Genomic DNA, 19,193 nt, shown 5'->3' with positions numbered 1-19,193 from the left:
TTTCTTCTGCGTCTACTATGGAGGAATTCCATAGATTTCTTTGTTTCTGTGGAAAGAAAAGAAAATGTGGTCAAGTCTATCATCACAGCTCTGAAACCATGCTGTAGGTGACTGAGTAATTCAATATAGAGCCTTAATACACAAAAGATAAAAAAAAAAAGCAATCAAACAAAAAATGTTGACTCAGTGGAGATTAAATGACAATTAACTTAAAAATGCCAAAGTGATTATTAGATACAAGATTGAAAATGTTGGGAACTACTGGATGTGAAGACTGCTATGCAAAGCTGAAGCACAACCAGGAGAGGTTAAAACCTATGTTTACATGGTCTAGCAATTAGTGACCATCTTAACAGTGACTTGATAAGCATTTGATAGTTAGCTTTACAGTTTTAATGGAAACAGGCCTTTTCAGCTGGAAATTTATTCTCCAAATCTGTTTTCATTGTATTGCAGTTACTCTAGAGACTTGTATTGGGTGCTGTGTGCAGTCATGGATAGCCAATTACTGAGCTGTGCATAAAACTAATGCACAAAAGGGAAAAGAGTAGAAGTTACAAGGAAGTATAAATGTGTAGACTTGCCAGAATGTTAACAGCCCTGAAAGCATGAGGGCATTTGCTGTAGTCGTCTGTGGCAGCTGCCACAGCTGTCTAGGGAAGGGAAAAAAAAAGTTCAAATAATCCTTTTCATGCAAAACTATGACCAGTCAGCTGCCTGAGAAAGATCAGCAGTCCACAGACAAAAGAGAAGCCTTTTACCTGTGCTTCATCAACCTTTTCTGCTAAAAAGGCTGATGTGTGGCTCCGGACATGACGTGTATCTAGCATGAGCTGTTTAGAGTCTGATGTTTTATTCATGCAGATTCTAACCTTTTCTTTTTCTTTTTCTTTTTCTTTTTTTTTTTTCATTTCTGCTATATGCAGGTGATGCTACTGAATGTAGCTTGTGTCCTGGTCATAGAATTTCTAATAGAGCTTTTGTTGATGTTCCTGGGAGGAAAAAAAATAAAAAGAAAAGCTTTCTTTTGCAGTAAATAGTGTCCCTGTCTTCACTAGGCAAATTTATTTCCTTTACTACTTAATCCATTTCCATATTCTGATACTCGTGTGGATATCTTTGGACCTGAGGTCAGTGTGGCTTGAGTTTATTTTGTAGTTACATCAGTGTCTTGTATGTGAACTTTCCTCCAGGTAACAGGTCCAACTATCATGTACAGTAAGTAAAGGAAAACTCATGTGGCGAATGCCAGTGGTAAGTGGTAACTTTCCCCTTAACTCCATCCTCTTCATATACCAAACAGACCCAGATAAAGTATCTTGATTGCTTGTATTGCTCATATTTTGTTGCCTTTTATCTTAGTGTAGCAGAGAACTGGAAATTATCCAAGATATTGCAGAAATAAGATGCTCTTGCATATTTCTAAACACCCACAATCAAAATAAAAATATTATTAAAGCAGCTGTGATCATATTCTTAGCAGTCCTGCTAGTTAATTTAGTATACTCTTTGAAGACATCCTGGGCATGTGCTGAGAATTCTGCTGTTCTGATTCTTAGTCCCTATGGAAAACAATTCTGTAACATCTCATCCCTGTGAGACCTTGTCTGAAGGGTGAATTAAGTCCCAAGTCAAAGTCCTGTGTGCTGAACTTAATTATCATTCTCACTAGTGAATGATGTAGACAAACTATTTTAAAAAAATGCTGAAGACATGATGTTAAAACTTTCATATTGAGGAGTGCTTCAGCAGTTCTGTAGCTGCTGTAAGACTTGTGTAGGCTGTGAATACTTCGGGATTTTTTTTTTCTATCTGAGAACCACCTAACCTGGGATAAGTTTTTTCCCTGATACGTGTATTTTGCAATAGGTGCTCTCCTGTCCATGACTTTCATAAAAGTTACAATTGTTTAGTTCATGTTGTGTTTGTTAGTATTGTTAATATCTGCATAATCTTTATAACCTGTTTGCCGTTTAGGAGATCAGCTAACAGCGTTAGGCTGTATTTATGTATCTTACGAGAATTTTGCTAGCAATGCCTACTAAGTGTGTTGGGCATTTTATCTTTAGGTTACTTTTGGAGACTCAGTATGTAATCCTTTGCAGTTGACAAATGTGTACTATTGTAGTAACTGGAGACTTCCTATGCTGTGATAGAATCACGTTGTATTAGATGTAGGGATTTTTTTTTTTTTTTCCTTTAGGGAATCTAGATGAGTTTCTTATAGTCATGAATTAACATGAATTTTAAAAGTGAAGTCGTACCCAGCTGCTGTAAAATTTTTGATGTCTTCTACAAATAGTAGTGTCTTAGTAACAGCTTCCCATAGCTGAATTAACTCCTTATACTACTATATACAAAATATAGTAATAGAACAATTTGCTGAATAACTTTTATTTTACAAAATGCATGAAAGTGAAGTTCTTGGTAGATGTTTTTAAGATGGAATTTCAGTCCAACCCTTTGGTGTAGTTGATATGATATTGTTTCCTGTGAATTACATGAATCACAGCAACTTTAAACTTTTGTTTTATAGCCCTACCTGAACCCATCCTTCCATCCCTCCAAAAAAATTACCCAGTAAGTGTTTCTTATGAATTTACTACATCATATATGTGTATGAAGCTGCTTATCTAAAAATACATGAGTTCTTAAATATCTCTAATGGATTAAGTTAAACAGTCTGTAAGCTTGGTCATTGATACACTAAACGTAAGCTTGAAAAAGGTTATTTGCTGCTTTTTATAATTTCTTTACTGAAAACAGTCCATTATATATGAGAAGATTTCACACACAGTTGGAAATGAGTGCTAATGAGAGCTGCTGACCTAATTCTCTTTATGCTCACCTGAAAATATCCCTATGTCATCTGTAACTTTCTCATTCTTATTTCTTAATACGTTAAGTAGTGTTTTTTCCATTCAACTCTGGTGTTTCAGAATTCCATACCTTCCCACAGTTGTTGAGTTGCCTGATATTTCTGGGTGCAGAGAGTGAATTATATATGTTTACTAAGAAGACTTTCGAGACCTCACAAAATTGGGCTTCAGTCCATCAAGAAAATTACTTTTAGGGGCTTTGCTGTTATGTCCAGATCATATTGTTGATTTTCAGAGAACTCTGTGATTTGGTATGCTTTGATCCTCTGCAGAATTAGGACTGTAATTAGTGAGACTTAGTCTAAGGAAGATTACCTAGAAATAAGAGCTACCCTCCTAAATATTTGTCTGGGGACAAAAGAGGTATTGCTGAATAGTTCTATCCTATAACTTGTTCACAGAAATCCCTCAATTTCTTCCTCCTTGCCTTTCCTCTCACATGTCAATTTTTAAATTTTTTTTTATTCATAGTTGCCATAGCTTGGTGTCCCTGTCTATGTATGTTGTTTTTACTGTTGCTAATAAATGTGCTGAGGTGGTATCAAAAAGTTATTCTTTCTTTTGCATGTGTTTCCTATAATGCTGAAAAGGGAATATTTGATGGCACTGTACATCAGGGAGAAAATACTGTGGTGTCAGCCATTTTGGGTAATTAGGATCATTGAGATGCAGCAGAAAGCTTTGAGCTGTAGAACACTGCAGTTTTATTTCTATTTTGTAGACCTGCTTAGGCATACCTGTGCTAAATTTTTATGGTCTTTATTTTTTCCTCTGATTTTTTTACTGTACTATATACCTTCTAATTTCTTCACTGTTAGTGCTCAAAAGCATTCAAAGCTGTTTTTCACTTCCTGATGGGTTTCTGCTAAATTTGCTAATTGTGTTTACTTAAAGCTCACACGCCATAGCATTTTAAGTTTTGTGTAGCATGTAATTTAAAGAAAACAACTGGAAGAATTGGGAACTTTTGACTCCTTTGTAATAATAATGCAAACTTTTATATTTGTAGTGTTTGAACTGTATAAAGGCCTTCAGACCACTATGCAAATGTTAATGGCTTAAATGATTAAAGCAAAAGTATGCAATACCATAAGCTGAAACATCTAATGAATTTGTGCTAAATGCAAGGTTTTATCTTGTCTCTTGTGAAAGTGGTAAATCACTTGAAGGTTTCTGTGTTTCTACAACACTGCTGTAAGACAACATTTTTTACCCGGTTTCATTGTAGATTTGTTGTTGTCGTTTATCTTGCCCTTGGAGGATGGACTAAATATTCTAGGATTTCTAATAAAATAAAAAGAATATTTTGTACATGCTTACTATAAAACCAAATCAAAACTATAGCTTAAAATTTAAAAAAAAATATGCTAGAAATTTGCAAATACAGTTTTTCTCTACTGTCTCCATTAGGAATATAATTAAGTGTTTAAAAATTGTGAAAGTTACAATTTCTGAGTAGTGGTATTGCAAAGAAATTTAAAAGTAAAATAAGAAATACACCAAAATAATTCTGGTCTTTTAGCTTGCAGTAATAATTACAAAGCATGAGCAAATGTGTCAGCATCCAAAGAAACCGTATGTTTTTCTAGTGATTGTAGCTGGTCAAAGCTGTGTCTCCATCCTAATACTAGACATAAACACTGTTTTTCCCCTTCTAAAACAAACCACCCTTCCTACAGTTTTTGTACAAACTCAGATCTGCAGCTCTTTCTGCAGCCTGAAAATACTTCTACGCTTTGAAAGAAACAGCTTGTTTTAAATTGTAGGTGCCATGTAAAGGAGACGTGCTTACCTTGAGTGAGAAACAAAAGGCAGATTCTGTGACTTGGTATATCCCTACTGCAGGCGTGAAGGGTGAGAAGTCCTGGAGAGCCACCAAATCTGCCCACCTGTGCATTCTGTTGCCACGGGGGAGTCTCCAGCTGGCACCCAGCTGCTATGTTTTGCAACCGCTAGTTCAGAGGAACTATTGGACCATATCAGACGTGGGGTTGGATTTTGGGGCTTCCTCCCCCGCCCCAGCCAGATGGGGTAGCTGAGAGTGGCCCAGAAAATGTGTTGATCCGTTCTGAAGTCTATATAGAACTTGCCTCCAAGTCAGGACTTTTACAGATGAGCTCTGGAGAACCTGTGGTGGGTTAGGCCATTATGGCTTCTGGTTGTTTTGCCTGTGTGTTTGCCAGAGGTGACCATTGCTGCAACTGGGAGTCAGAAGGGAACGCATGCCTGAGTCTCCAGTGTTCCAAAGCAGCCTGGCATATTAGCTTAAATTCAGATGGAGGTGGGTCTCCACTAGTGCTCTGGATTGTGAACTTCATGAACTCTAGCATGAGCACATTTTTGTTTCTGCTGCCTCAGCTTCGCAAGCAGTCATATCTTTCAAAGGATGGGGCAGAAGATGGGATGGTGTTTACTGTTGCTCCTTCATGCATGGGAGTCAGTCCTTGGACAGACATGATTTGCTTCACTCTTCGAGTTGCACTTTTTAAAAGTATAAACATGAGTTAAATGTTCATTTGTAAGACTGGGGAAGGCTATTTTATGTGTGCAAATATAGATACCTATTAAAAAATGGTGAGATACTATGCTGATGTTGCCCCTGTAAACTTTTTTGAAGGAAGAACCTTGTACATTCGCAGTTAAACACATTATTCATCAAGATATTCAAATGTAAAGATTTTTTTGATGTACACTTGTGTTGCTTTCCAGTGTGTAAGGTGGAATGAGAATATGTGTAAGCACTCTGTAGCTTGAACATGAAGCATGTTACTGAATGCTAGTGTTTCCTTGAGGAATCAGCCAACCAAGGTCAAGATTAGAGATCTGGAAAAAAAAAAAGGGGGAAAAAAGGCTTTGGGGTATTTTGAAATAATGGATAGCTCATTTATATTTGTTGCTTAATCATCCTTCATCCTGAATTTCTTTGCCATTTCTTAAGACGGCATAAGGCAAAGAAACAGCAAGCAAATTAGGGCCTAGTTTTAAAAGAAGCTGAATTTTTTGGCCTGTAGAGCAACTGAAGGAGAGAAAGCTTATAAGGAAGGCCTACTTGAAACTAAGCTGATTTGAAGGATGCTTTGTAATTCTGTTTTATTACCAACCTCCCTTATGTGTGGAGTCTATAAGCTGTACCTTGTTCTGTTTATCTAGTTGTTCCCCAAGTACCTCTGGCAGGAAGGAGAGTACCGTTATCACTGTTTTACGATAGGTGAATGGAGGTGGGTTCAGGCTAATGGATTTTCATGGGTTGTCTGTGGAAAAGCAGAAAAGTGAGCCTGCGTATCCTGTGGCTGGTCTGACCGCTTGTTCACTGGACACTGAGTGGTTGCTTTGTTAAGAAATGACCTTAAACAAACTACATTGTTGGTTATTGATATACTCAATATTGGTATATCTTTACATCTATACATCATTAAATCTTCCCCATACCCAATTTTAAGCAATAATTAATTTCGTTTTACATGTAAAACTTTCAAATCTGGTAATAGCAATTTCTTCCATAACAATTTTTCTGTATTTCAGAAAGATGAAGCACTTCTTTTTTTTTTTTTTATTCTACAGGTAGTGATCAGCAGCTCACAGTGTTTAAAAAAATAAGTTGACTAACAATATCAGAAACATATGTTTAACAGTTTTCTTTAGTTAATGCAAAATAAAAATCTTTTCTTCCAGAAAAGTAGTTTCAGTCATGCTTTTCACTTTGTGATACTTAGTTGTCTCTTTAAGAGTCTTTCTCATAGTGGTATAACCACTAAAACAAGTGGAGATGGGAATTATGTATACATGACTCTTAAACTAGGTGGTTGGGAGTTTAAATGATTAGCTGCTATAGACTGTAACTTGCATTTTTACTAGAGCACTTGTATAGAATAATATGTGTTTATTTTTTGAAGGCAAGTGCCTTTCTGAGTAAGGAAAACTTCGATTTGCCTGACCGTTGTGAGGCAAGTGTATTTAATATACGTGGTAAAACTTGGAACTGCAAGTTTCATAAAATTGAATTTGCTTTTGAAAAAAAAATAAACATCATAATTTTAGATTGCAAAATTGAAGAGTTTTAATCCTAGTTACTAAATGAAGATTTAGAAAATTGCCTTCCAATGCAGGTGTCGTGGTTTAGGCTGAACCGGCCACTGGGGATGTGGGGGACCCCAGATAGGACCGACAGATGCTCCACTCTATCCCCTCTTCAAAGAGAGAGGCAGAAGAGGGAAAAGAGACCTACGAGTTTCGAAGGAACTAAATTACTTTAATGAAATATTAATAATTTTAAAAAAAAGAAATATATACAAAACCATATCAAGCTCCCAGGATGACTATCACGTCACTGGCTGGCACTGGGAGAGTCCCAGACTGGACTCAGATGACGGATGGGAACTGGATTCAGGATCTGGATTCAGGATTGGGATCAAAGGCAGACGTACAGAGTCTTCCTCGGACACCGGCCATTGAAGAAAGAGGCTGAACCTTTTATCCCTCAGCCTTTATACAGAGCATGAGGGAGATGGGATGGAATACCCCGCTGGTCAGTTTTGGGTCACCTGTCCTGTCCAGTCCTCCCTGCAGGTGCAGCCCCTCTACTCCGACACTCCAATGAGGCAAATAACAAATTGAGCTGGCCTTGGTTGTTAGAGCAGTAAGTATAAGCAAGAGCCTTTTTGCATACTGTTTCTTGGCATCAGCTGTAAACATAGGTCTTATCACTCTGAGAGCAAACAGTTTCTGCACAATATGCTGTTAATTTCAGTAGTTAGAAGAGGCCCAGCTAAGAAGCAAAGTTACTGAACAAAATCGGTCCTGTTTTACCTCAAACCAGGAGAGCAAGTTAGGAATTTTACCTCTTCTGCCATGGGTAGGAATCTTTGGAATGTGGTACATTTCCTGCTCCTCAAATTTGGAGACTTTTAGTTTTATCACTGCTGCTTACATGACTTCTGATCAGTTGCAAACTCAGTGAAGAAAAAGACAAACTAAATATCCTGAAAAATGCCTTCATCTGGACTGTGCTTCTATCATAATCACCCTTTTTAAAATACAGATTTGTGATTTTGAAACTCTGCAAGGTTTTGTAACTTCCTATGTCGTTAACTGCCAACAAATCTTATTGAAAAAATATTTTTGGACAAAGTTGTATTTGATATGCTTTTGCTCTTCAATTTTTTCTGGATGTAGGCATACACATACAGGCACACATGTATTCTCCTTTTCTTGCCAAAAGTTTTATTACAACTATATTTGACATATTGTCTTTTGCTATTAGTATAACTGTTGATTATGTTTTTTCTTATTCAAACGATGTACAAACACTATTCAAAATTAATTGTGATCAATATATAAAACGTAAATAAAATGTACTTAAGGTCAAGATTGATAAGAAAAAGTAACATCCTCTCTAAGCTTGTAACAGTACTAGAGAAAATAGCTTATTTATAATCCCCAAAAAATAATATCCCAAAGTCTAACTTTTTAGCTGCTCAGTATGCCAGCCTCAGTGTGTGGGCAGATTTTTCTTGCAGTTGTGAAGTTCTCAGGCATTTAAACATTCAAAGCATAAAAAAAAATCTCATGTTCTCCTTTTCGAAAATGTTTGCTGCCTCCAAACATTTACTTATTAGTCTTAGTAGACATCTGTTGTTGTAACTGCATTGCATTTCTGTTTTGTATTGTTCAGAGGTCAGCAGCCCTTGTTCTCATTCCCTCCACCCCCTTGGTGCCCATTTCCTTATAAGCTGTTATATGCTAATACTAAATTCATTTGTTGTGATTCTTCTACAGTTTTCTGTGGGAATGGGCAAGGAGTGACTTTCACTATAGTACCTGTCTGATTACCTTTGGGGTTAAAACGGTATATACTGTATAACATAAGAACAGCTGTTCCCCTTTTAGGTCTTTATATGCTGCACATCTCCTTTTTATGTCTATCTGTCTCCATGGTTTTGGTGTGTTCTTTTGGATTGTAAGCTGTTAAATTCTGAGCTCTGCTAACTGTAATAATATTTTATATGCAAAGTTACATCATATGGGAATAAGACTTGAAATTTTTCATAGCTGGAAGAATGGCCTTTTTTCCCAGAAAGTGTTGCATAAGGTTCCAGGAAGTTTTGCTAGAATTGGCAAAAGAGGATGGGAGTCCCAAACTTTCCAGTCTTCCCGGTTTGATTGCTAACCATACTTTTCTCAGAGGAAGCAATGCCAGCTGTGAACATGGAAATAGTATTACAGTGTATAGTGCTTCCAGTGATATTCTAGTACTATATAGTTTGAGTCATGCCTGATACTACTCTTTAAAATAACAAAGGAGTGGGAGGGGAGGTACAGTGATGACTGAATAGGTTCCTAAATTTACATAGATGTATTTCTTTATGTGAATGTAAAGCTTGGTCTTGTGTATTTTGGGTTCATTTTCCTTAAAATACACAGCACTGCTGTAAAATGTAGTATCCTGGTGTTACCAGGTTTTAAAAATTGTTTCTCTGGCAAGAGAAGATACATTCTCCTCCATGTACCCCAGTCTCTCAGAGGAACCTAAAGGATGCAGTGGACACCCAAACAGTATAGCAGATCTAAACCCATGTTAATTTAGTCTTGTGTAGATTCCTTCTGAGGCTGGCAATAGTGACTTCTGTTTATAGTAAACCTGATTTTTTCTTCACCACCCCCCACCCCCCCTTACCCCCCCAAAAAATAGCATACTTCAGCTTAAATGCTGCATTCTGTGTATTCAGGCTTTTTCTATAACTTCTTTGTTTTTATTATCCTTTCATCAGGTTGGCTAGAGGAGGTGCTGCTGCAGTCTTTGAACTCATTATGTGGGAGGGTGCAGGTTCATATTAGATCCAGTGGGTTTCATATTCAACTTTAACTCCGTGCTGTGGGAAAAAATAAGTCAGGCCTTCCTTTTGGATTGTTTCTATGCCACAGTTATGGAAACTTAGTGATAAGTGTATTAGCTTCACCTATCCTATCTCAGTTAACTGCAGCCAGCTCAGTGCAGGCTACCTCACTCAGCTTCTGCTCATATGGTTTTACTAGCAAGTAAACGCAAGTCCAGTTCAGAGATTCTCCCATGTTAAAATTCTTTAGCAAACAGAAGGCAAGGGATGGTCTCGGACGCTCCTGTGCAAGATGATTCTAGTTCAAGGGGAGTAACTAGTAACCAACAGAGAAGCACAAGAGAAACAAAGAGTTCTTTGCTTTTAAGTTGTCCTTGAACTTCTAATAAACAAACGATAGACAGCTTTTTTATTGTGAAAAATATATGCATCTAGATTAAGGCTGCGTGTGTGTGTATACACATGGTCTCTGATTTTCTTTTGACAGGAATCTTTTGATCCTACTATGCAGTTGCATCTTGTTCATCAAGCTCCATGTACCATTCCTCCTTACTCCTCAAAAAATGGATCAAGCCTTGGAGATTTGCTAATAGGCTTCTTCAAATATTATGCCACAGAATTTGAGTAAGTAATAAGCTCACCTTAGTGTTTTAGAATACGCAAAACTTCGATTCCTTCTATCCAGTGTATCAACACTTAATAACCCTTGAAGAGAAGGAATAGCAGTAATGCAGGAGTGGTAACTGACAGAGAGGAAATGGGTAAAAACAATAAAGGACAACAGGAATGCTGATAAAGAATGTCTGACATCTCTTGCTTAGCCAAGCATCCCATCCTGTAAAATATCTGCCAGAAGTTAGAGATCTTTGTCCTTTAAAAATAGCTGGGTTTTGTTATATTATGCTATTCTAAAACTGTATATCCATGTGTGAGAAAAATCTATTCTTAGTTGTAGTTTAACGTATTGATTGTGTTATGAATTATTTGAACCTTAATAGCTGTGCTTGTCTTCTGTCACCCCGAGTCAATGGAGGTAACTGACCAGGTGGCTCCTTACTTTGACTATGATATATATCAATATAGGCCACACCTAGTGAAGAATTATCCCATTCTCTCTCCACTCTTGTGAGACCCCACCTGGACTACTGCATCCAGGTCTGGAGCCCCCAACATAAGAAGGACATGGACCTGCTGGAGCACATCCAGAGGAGGGCCACGAGGATGATCCGAGGGCTGGAGCCCTTCTCCTGTGAGGAGAGGCTGAGAGAGTTGGGGCTGTTCAGCCTGGAGAAGAGAAGGCTCCGGGGAGATCTTATTGCGGCCTTCCAGTACCTAAAGGGGGCCTACAGGAGAGCTGGGGAAGGACTTTTTACTAGGGCATGTAGCGATAGGACGAGGGGGAATAGCTTTAAACTGGAAGAGGGCAGGTTTAGATTAAACACTAGGAAGAAATTTTTTACTTTGAGGGTGGAGAAGCACTGGAAGAGGTTGCCCAGAGAGGTTGTTGAGGCCCCATCCCTGGAGGTGTTCAAGGCCAGGCTGGATGTGGCCTTGGGCAACCTGGTCAAGTGGGAGGTGTCCCTGTCAATGGCAGGGGGGTTGGAACTCGATGATCTTTAAGGTCCCTTCCAACCTAAATCATTCTATATAGCTGGTTCACTAACCTTGTTGGTTTGCTACAATCTGAGTTTAATTTTGGCGTCTGGACTTTTTTGTGAAAGAGAACACGAAGCTGAAGTTGTGAGGGCATCTGAGAAAGCTGCAGGTTATTTGCCAAACTGTCATTTGAGAATTTCTTAGAAAAATTGCTTGTCCATGTACAATATTGAATTACACTCTTCTGCTTCCAACCCTCCAACGGGGCAAGTAACCAAGTTAGCTGGCCTTGGTTGTTATATCAATAAGTATAAGCAAGAGCCTCTCCGCATACCATGCCTTGGCATCAAGTACAAACATAGGTCTTATCACTCTGAGAGCAAACAGTGTCTGCACAATATGCTGTTAATTTCGGTAGTTAGAAGAGGCCCAGCTGAGAATCAAAGTTACTGAACAAAATCGGTCCTGTTTGACCTAAAACCAGGACAGGTAATATTTCAATAAGCTTAAGGATCTTCTAAAGAACTTGTTTCTGAGGCAGTTCGTTTATACGTGTTGCTGTCCTGTGTATGTACATCATATCTATTTCCCTGAAGGAGAACAAAATGTATAACTGCTGGCTATTCATTATAATTTTTGAAGCGTTCATCTTTTACTTCAATGTAAGAAGTGAACAATCACGAAATCCTTGTAAGAAAACATCACTGCGGTGTGCACCACATGTGAAATATGTAAGCTAAATCCATATACCCTGTGGTAATTCATGAACTAACTGCATTTTGTGCTTGCTTAAACCTGATTTGGAGACATTTTCACATAAAGGATTTTCCGTCCACGATCTCTGCAGATAAGGGAATGGTCTTTTGTCTAAAAGTTGCTCCTGAGTACCTGTCCTTTCAGCAGGCAAGGTGCTGTTTGCTTAACAGGTAAATCAGAAGACATTGCTGGGAGATATCCTCAAGTTCCTAATTATGTGGAACACTAGATGCATCCTCTACTACTTGTCTGTATAATGAGCTGTTAATCTTCTCATATGTGAAAGTAAATTTCTTTCCTACTAAAGAAGAAGTTTCTGTTTTGCCTATGTAAACTAACAGAGAAGATCTTGTCCAAATGCAGGAAAAATACCTACTTTGACTTTTCTGGTTTGGGTGCTTGTGAACATAGTTGAGCAGATTTCTGCATAAGTAGTAGCTTGTCCAGGAAAACTTTTTTTTTCCTGCTGTTAGACATGCAGGATACACTAAGAAGTATGAAGACTAACAATGCTGCAATATCAGCACTTGAACTGATGGTAATCCCTGAATATTATTTTTTGTGACAATCATAAATGAGAAAAAATTGTTATCATAGAGGCACAGGGGAGCTTCTGGTTAAAACAAAGCTTGAAAAAGTGAACAATGAAGATAGGATGGTTGCTGACATCAAGGGAAGAAAAGATTTTTAAAAAACAAGCAGCCAAGCAAAAAAAAACCCTGGCTTGTTTTTCCAGTACTAAGTATTTAAACATTTGACTGGCGATATTCTGTTTAAAAAAAAATACACACACACACGAAAAAAAAGAAAACCAAACACAACAGCAACAACAAAAAAAACACCCAAAACCCTGTAAAAAATAGCCATTAGTATTCCTGTGTTGAAAATGTTACATAGCTGAGAAGTCATACCAGGAAATGACGCGCCTAGTGCAGCAACCTATATTATTTTTAACTCTCTCTGCTACAGAAATAAAGCTTAGTCAGGTGTACCGTTTATGTGACTCTCTATGTATCCCTGACAACTATAAATCCTGTTTGAAAGGAGCAGGGTGTGTGTCTTGAGCATACTACAATTCCATGTAGTTTCATAAAACCTGGTAATTGACTGGAGAAGAGAAACCCAAATTAATGCCCATGCTGGGGAAAAGACAGGGAGAACATGGTGTTTAAACATTTGTGTGTGTGTGATAGCCAGCCGATGAAAACAAGTGTGGTGTACTTTGCGTTGAGATTGCTGATGGAAACAACGTTACAGGTGGGAATGAGGCTAAGAGTTAATACACATAAAACAGCGTTCTCCAAGTTCTGCCTTTCATGGAAGAACTAGTATTTTACTCCTGAATGTGTTGAATATTTTCATTGCTATAATCAGTATTTTTTTCAGTGTTTGCTTTCCCTTGAAAACATTTACTAGTGTTTTTATGCACAGCAATTTTGAGATTATATTTCAAATACTGTGACTATTAAGTTAGGTCACATTTAAATGACCTGTACTATGCTTGTGAACTTTCACTATTGAACTGTAATGTGTTTGATGAAAAGGTTACTAAAGAGAATAACACTTCAATTTTTATAAAAGTGACTTTTGTGGATTCCTATTGATGGATTAGGACACAACACTGCCAGGTTTGATACACAGGATCTGTTTTGCTGAAAGAGCAGCATGCAGTTAAGAATGACCAGATCATGTGTGAAGATCACTGTTTTGGACAGAATGAACCATTTACACCACCTGCCTGGAATGCTTAACTGATCAACTACTTGACATGTATTGGTCAGGAAGATGAAGGGAAGATGGAGATACGTTGTTTTAAACTTCCCCGTCAGTCTAGCAAAGGCCAGTACATATTTCAGTTAAAGTCTATGTTTTATTTTACTTGATGCAGTGAATAATATTTAAAGGCAGGATGGGCCCAAAGAGTAGGGCACAAAGGAAGAAACAGGAATCTTGCATGCTGTACAGCCATGAGTAAGTTTATCTCCTCGTGCTGTGTTCTTTTCCCTTATGCGTTTAATCTGCTTTGTTTATTTAGACTATAAGATCTTGCAGAAAATTGCTGATTACCATGTGTTTATGCAGTCCTACTGTGGGATTTTTGGTGTGTCCATAAGACATAATTTTTATCCCCCTGGATACTGGAAATGTGATTTTGAAATTGCTGCTTATATTGGACTTACAGACTAGATATGGCAAAGCTTGATTTGCTGACATGGTTGTATAATTAGCTTGCCATAAGAGTTCAAGTCTGCGTAATGTTTTGCCTTATACAGCTGGCTAAAAGTTATGCTTATAACTTCATCTTAAGTATTTCAAACTATCAAAGGTCTGCCGATCACACAGTGAATGTGACCAAGTGAAAAATCTATGGAGGTGTTCTCAAAAGAAAGCATTTGGAAGCTGGTCCATGTTTACCAGGCCCTCTGCAGAGAGTGTCTGGTTTCATTTATGCAGCTGTGAGTGAAGGCAGCAGGTTTTCACTTGGCTGTCTCTTCAGAAAGTGAGACCTTGAAGCGAGGCCTTGCTCCCCTGAAACTACTGCTAAGGAACCTAGAGATTGTCTTTTGGGACTGTACTTCTCTTAAATTGTTTCAAGTTATAAGATCATTCACTGATTAAGTTGTATTTGGCGGACACGATAAAAGATCGGTTACATTATCATAGCAAAATATAAAATACAATTGCTCACAGCTCTTTTCAGGGTAGAATTCGTCAGGTAACGAAGGGATAATTTTTTAATTGTATATTGAATTTAACATGCTGGCAGTTTGTGCCCATCTTAGTGTGTTTATGCAAGTGGATTTGGCTTATAAGAATGCTCTGAAAAAGATAAGCTTTTTAATCTATTTGTAGGGTATTCATACACACTTACAGGTGGAAATGCCTGGTCTTTTTCTTTCAAATTCTTGCCTTCTCCATAAGCAGCACAGATCTAATGTGGGCAGTGACACCAGAAATAACTGATAATTGAAATCGCTGTTTAAATGGTTATTGTTAACTTATGGATTGAAAGTGTGTATTTGCTTTGTGTTGGCAATAATGAAGTTTCTGTGTGCAAGCTAAAATGGTTAAAATTGATAAACAAATTATTTGCTATTGTTGTTTAATTTCTAATTCAGGCTGGTTTTGGTACCAAGGCAGGGTTAGTGAAGGTTTAATAAGGCTATTAGATAAAGTAGTTGTTCTCAAGTGTAAATAAAAAGCTGTTTAAATAGCTAGAAATTATGCCTTTTTGTTGCTTTTTACTAAATCAGTGTATTATAAACACATTTATTTTTTGCTGAGGAATCAAGCCAAGTATAACGTGGGAAAAAAAAGAAGAGAAGAATTACATGTTTGAAGTGAAATAGTGCCTGGTTTGACCAAACACAGATTGAGTACTTTGTTGCAAGTTGTTTTTTTTTCCCCCACTGGCCTAGTTCTCTCTGATTTCTAAATAAGAAATGGGGTAGATGAATGGACAGTGGGATGGATTGAGAACTGGATGAGTGGCAGAGCTCAGAGGGTTGTGATCAGCAGCGCAGAGTCCAGTTGGAGGTCCGTAACTAGCGGTGTTCCCCAGGGGTCAGTACTGGGTCCAGTCTTGTTCAATATATTAATCAATGACCTGGATGAAGGGATAGACTGTACCATCAGCAAGCTTGCTGGTGACACAAAACTGGGAGGAGTGGCTGACACGCCAGAAGGCTGTGCCACCATTCAGCATGACCTGGACAGGCCAGGTTATTGGGCGGAGAGAAACCTTATGGAATTCAACAAGGGCAAGTGTAGGGTACTGCATCTGGGAAGGAATAACCCCATGCACCAGTACAGGTTAGGGGTTGACCTGCTGGAATGCAGCTCTGCAGAGAGGGACCTGGGAGTCCTGGTGGACAACAGGATGACCATTAGCGAGCAATGTGGCCAAGAAAGCCAATGGCATCCTGGTGTGCATCAAGAACAGTGTGACCAGCAAGTCAAGGGAGGTTATTCTCCTGCTCTACTCTGCTCTGGTGAAGCCGCATCTGGAGTAATGTGTCCAGTTCTGGGCTCCGCAGTTCAAGAAGGACAGGGAACTGCTAGAGAAGGTACAGCGAAGGGATACAAAGATGATTAGGGGACTGGAGCATCTTTCTGATGAGGAAAGGCTGAGGGACTTGGGTCTTTTTAGTCTGGAGAAGAGAAGATTGAGAGCGGATCTCACCAATGCTTATAAATATCTAAAGGACGGGTGTCAAGAGGATGGGGCCAGACTTTTTTCAGTGGTGCCCGGTGACAGGGCAAGAGACAATAGGCACAAACTGGAGCCAGGAGATTCCATATGAACATGAGGAAAAACTTTACTTTGAGGGTGGCAGAGCACTGGCACAGGCTGCCCAGAGAGGAGGTGGAGTCACCAACTCTGGAGACATTCAAAACCCATCTGGACGCCATCCTGTGCAACCTGCTCTAGGTGATCCTGCTTTGGCAGGGGGGTTGGACTAGATGATCTCCAGAGGTCCCTTCCAACCCTGACCATTTTGTGATTCTGTGATAAGCTTTTAGAAAAAGCAGATGAGTTAAACAGTCAGCTGCTTCTGCTCATGACCAATGTTCTGGAGCTGCAGTTTAAGCTGCTTTGGTGCTTGAGTCACATACTTTGTTGTCTTTCTGTGTTTGGTTTTTTTTTTTTTTGGCCGATTCATCTGAATTTCTTGTTAAGCTTGTGTTGATGGTAGTTTATTAAAAAGACATGATAGGAAAGTATTTGGTGCTTCACAATATCTCTAATTCTTGCAAAAGTAGTCTGCTATGGCAATTAGGGAGAGGGAGAGTGATGGGGTAGAGTGAAAGCTTTAGTTTGCATTGAATGCTAGAAATGATCATCACCTGTACTAATTTTCTAAAGAGTATATCAAGAGAAATCTAAATATACACAGCAGTGGGTGAACAAGTAATCTGAGGTATCCTAAATGATGCTTCATATGCTGTGTCCTGCATCTTTTTGAAATAGACCCTATTCATATTCTTAAATAGAAGAATAATGTATGTGTTCTATGGAAGTATAATTATTCAAACAGCTCACTTTCAAAAGTGGTTTTAATCATGAGTTGTATCCAAGATAATTTGTAGAATTCCAGGCACGGATTTTTAGCTGGTGTAAACTGTCTTATCACCACTGACTTAATGGAGTTATGACAGCTGATCTGTGGCCTACGGAACACAGAGTTCTTTCAAATTTAACTGATGAATTACAGACTGTATTTTTATTTACAGTTACAGCTTTACAGCTACTTACAGATTTACTGCAGGTGGTTGATGCACCCAGCCAAGATCCTCTCTCTTTGCAGTATGTCAAAAGATCGATTCAGTCAGGAGATCACATCAGGTGTACATAGCACCAGTAGAGCTAGCACCACGCTACCCAGCTGTTTCCAAGCCCCATTTAGTCATGGCATATGGTGATGCATTGTTGGTGATCCAGGCGTTTAGCTGAAATGGTAGTTCCTTGGTGTAGTTAAGAGCAGCTGAAAACTGGCTGGGTAGATAAGAACATAGAACTGCAAGTGGTTGCTTTGGCTTCCATTACGTTTGGCATATTGTTGTGCCAGGCATCATAAATATTGTAAAGATGCTTGGCACATTGTAAAGATTGCCCTATAAACTGCCTGCTGTTCCTGTTTCCATGTGGTCATTTCCTGCAGTTTTGTTGTTGTAAAATTGTGTGCAGAAAGCGATAGAATATCTTCAAATGCACATTTGAGTTGTTGTGGTATTGTTACACTTGTAGGAGATCTAAAATTCAGCATATACAAAGTGTTAGTGCTTTCTAATAATAGGTTCCTTATGCCAGGAATGCTGGCTTGTAAGCAAGCTATCTTTATGTCTCTTTATACTGTTGAATATTTTTTTAAGTGGAATGCAGTATGTGACTTCATCTGCACTTAAACTCCTTATGATCCTTTTCTCTCCAGGAAAATTCTGAAAGACAGATTTGAGACTATGATTTCTTTTGAGCTTAGAAATAAATGTAGGTGTCCATATTCAAGTTGACATTGTTTTTTGAAAAAGTTACTCTGTCATGAATATATGTTACTCATAGATACCTGTAATGCTCTGTTTTGCAGATGTTTCAGCAAATAAACTTGTTTGTGCAAAATTTTTCTGGTTTTCTACACATCATTCCTTACTCTCATATAGTGAATTATGAAGATGAGACTGCTACACTAAATTACTCATTGTTATAAAGTACTGTGTTATCCAGTCTTACAACATAGCAATTTGACCTTTTTTTTTGGTGTAAACTGGTATTATTAATTTAGAATCAAAGTTAAAATACCTGCAAATTTTTTTTCTTTTCCCTAGTTGGAGCCATCAAATGATTTCAGTTCGTGAGGCCAAAGCTATTCCAAGACCTGATGGTACTGAATGGAGAAACAAATTTATTTGTGTAGAAGGTAAACTGTAAAGCTTCGTTATCATTTTAAGCTGTTAAGACACCAAATACATAAATCTGTCAAGCAGACATTACGTAGGTTGTGTTTTAATAATGCAGACATGTAATACATTGTTGTAGAAAACGAAGTTTAACCAGTGTAAATAGTTTTGGGAATAGTCCTGCCAAAAACATTTGAGAAGGAAGCTTTAAGTTCTATAGTGTTTAAAAATAGTTCTCCTGACCTTTTCTTCAAGAGCACTCATTGCCCTGTTACTTTTGGAACAGGGATTAGAACTTTGACAAGGAACGGCCTTTATGACAGTAGTGTGTGTTTTCCTGCTCTGCAAAAATAGTTGTCCGTTTTGCCAAGATTGAGCTTCTGAAAAAACACGGGGCATGTATTCTGGTTCCTCTCTAAGAATATTCTTTGTTCTAGAAATGTTCTGGCATCTGGCAGTGAACAGATTATGCGTATGTTGATCCCCTTGTGGCTACTATTTTTGCCTCACTTGTGTATACAGTTTCTGCAGAGACTGTATGATACCCTCCAGAATTGGAGGGTAAACCCTTTTGGAGTTAGAGGTTTCAGCCTTCTTAGTGCAGACTGTACTGGGCAATAGCACTATACAGGGAATCCGCTTCATGTGCTTTTGATACCTTTCCGCTGCCATGGGGAATATACATGGAGAAAATGAATAGTTAGCGTGCGTAGGAGATGAAGCTTCGACCAGG

At 38.3% G+C, this 19,193-nt stretch overlaps 1 protein-coding gene across 1 annotated transcript in view; it reads left to right on the top strand.

Moving 5' to 3' along the window:
- Window positions 1–19,193, top strand: part of PAPD4 (PAP associated domain containing 4) — a 58,788-nt gene that overhangs the window by 32,135 nt on the left and 7,460 nt on the right. Inside the window, exons 10-12 of the mRNA XM_009884291.1 lie at window positions 2,537–2,580; window positions 10,200–10,336; window positions 18,389–18,480. Coding sequence (XP_009882593.1) covers window positions 2,537–2,580; window positions 10,200–10,336; window positions 18,389–18,480 — 273 coding nt within the window. The remainder of the gene's footprint in view (window positions 1–2,536; window positions 2,581–10,199; window positions 10,337–18,388; window positions 18,481–19,193) is intronic.

The sequence above is a fragment of the Charadrius vociferus genome, unplaced genomic scaffold (genome assembly GCF_000708025.1).
Source record: "Charadrius vociferus isolate BGI_N301 unplaced genomic scaffold, ASM70802v2 scaffold183, whole genome shotgun sequence".
Classification (NCBI taxonomy): domain Eukaryota; kingdom Metazoa; phylum Chordata; class Aves; order Charadriiformes; family Charadriidae; genus Charadrius; species Charadrius vociferus.
This window is presented reverse-complemented; position numbering and strand designations above follow the sequence as displayed.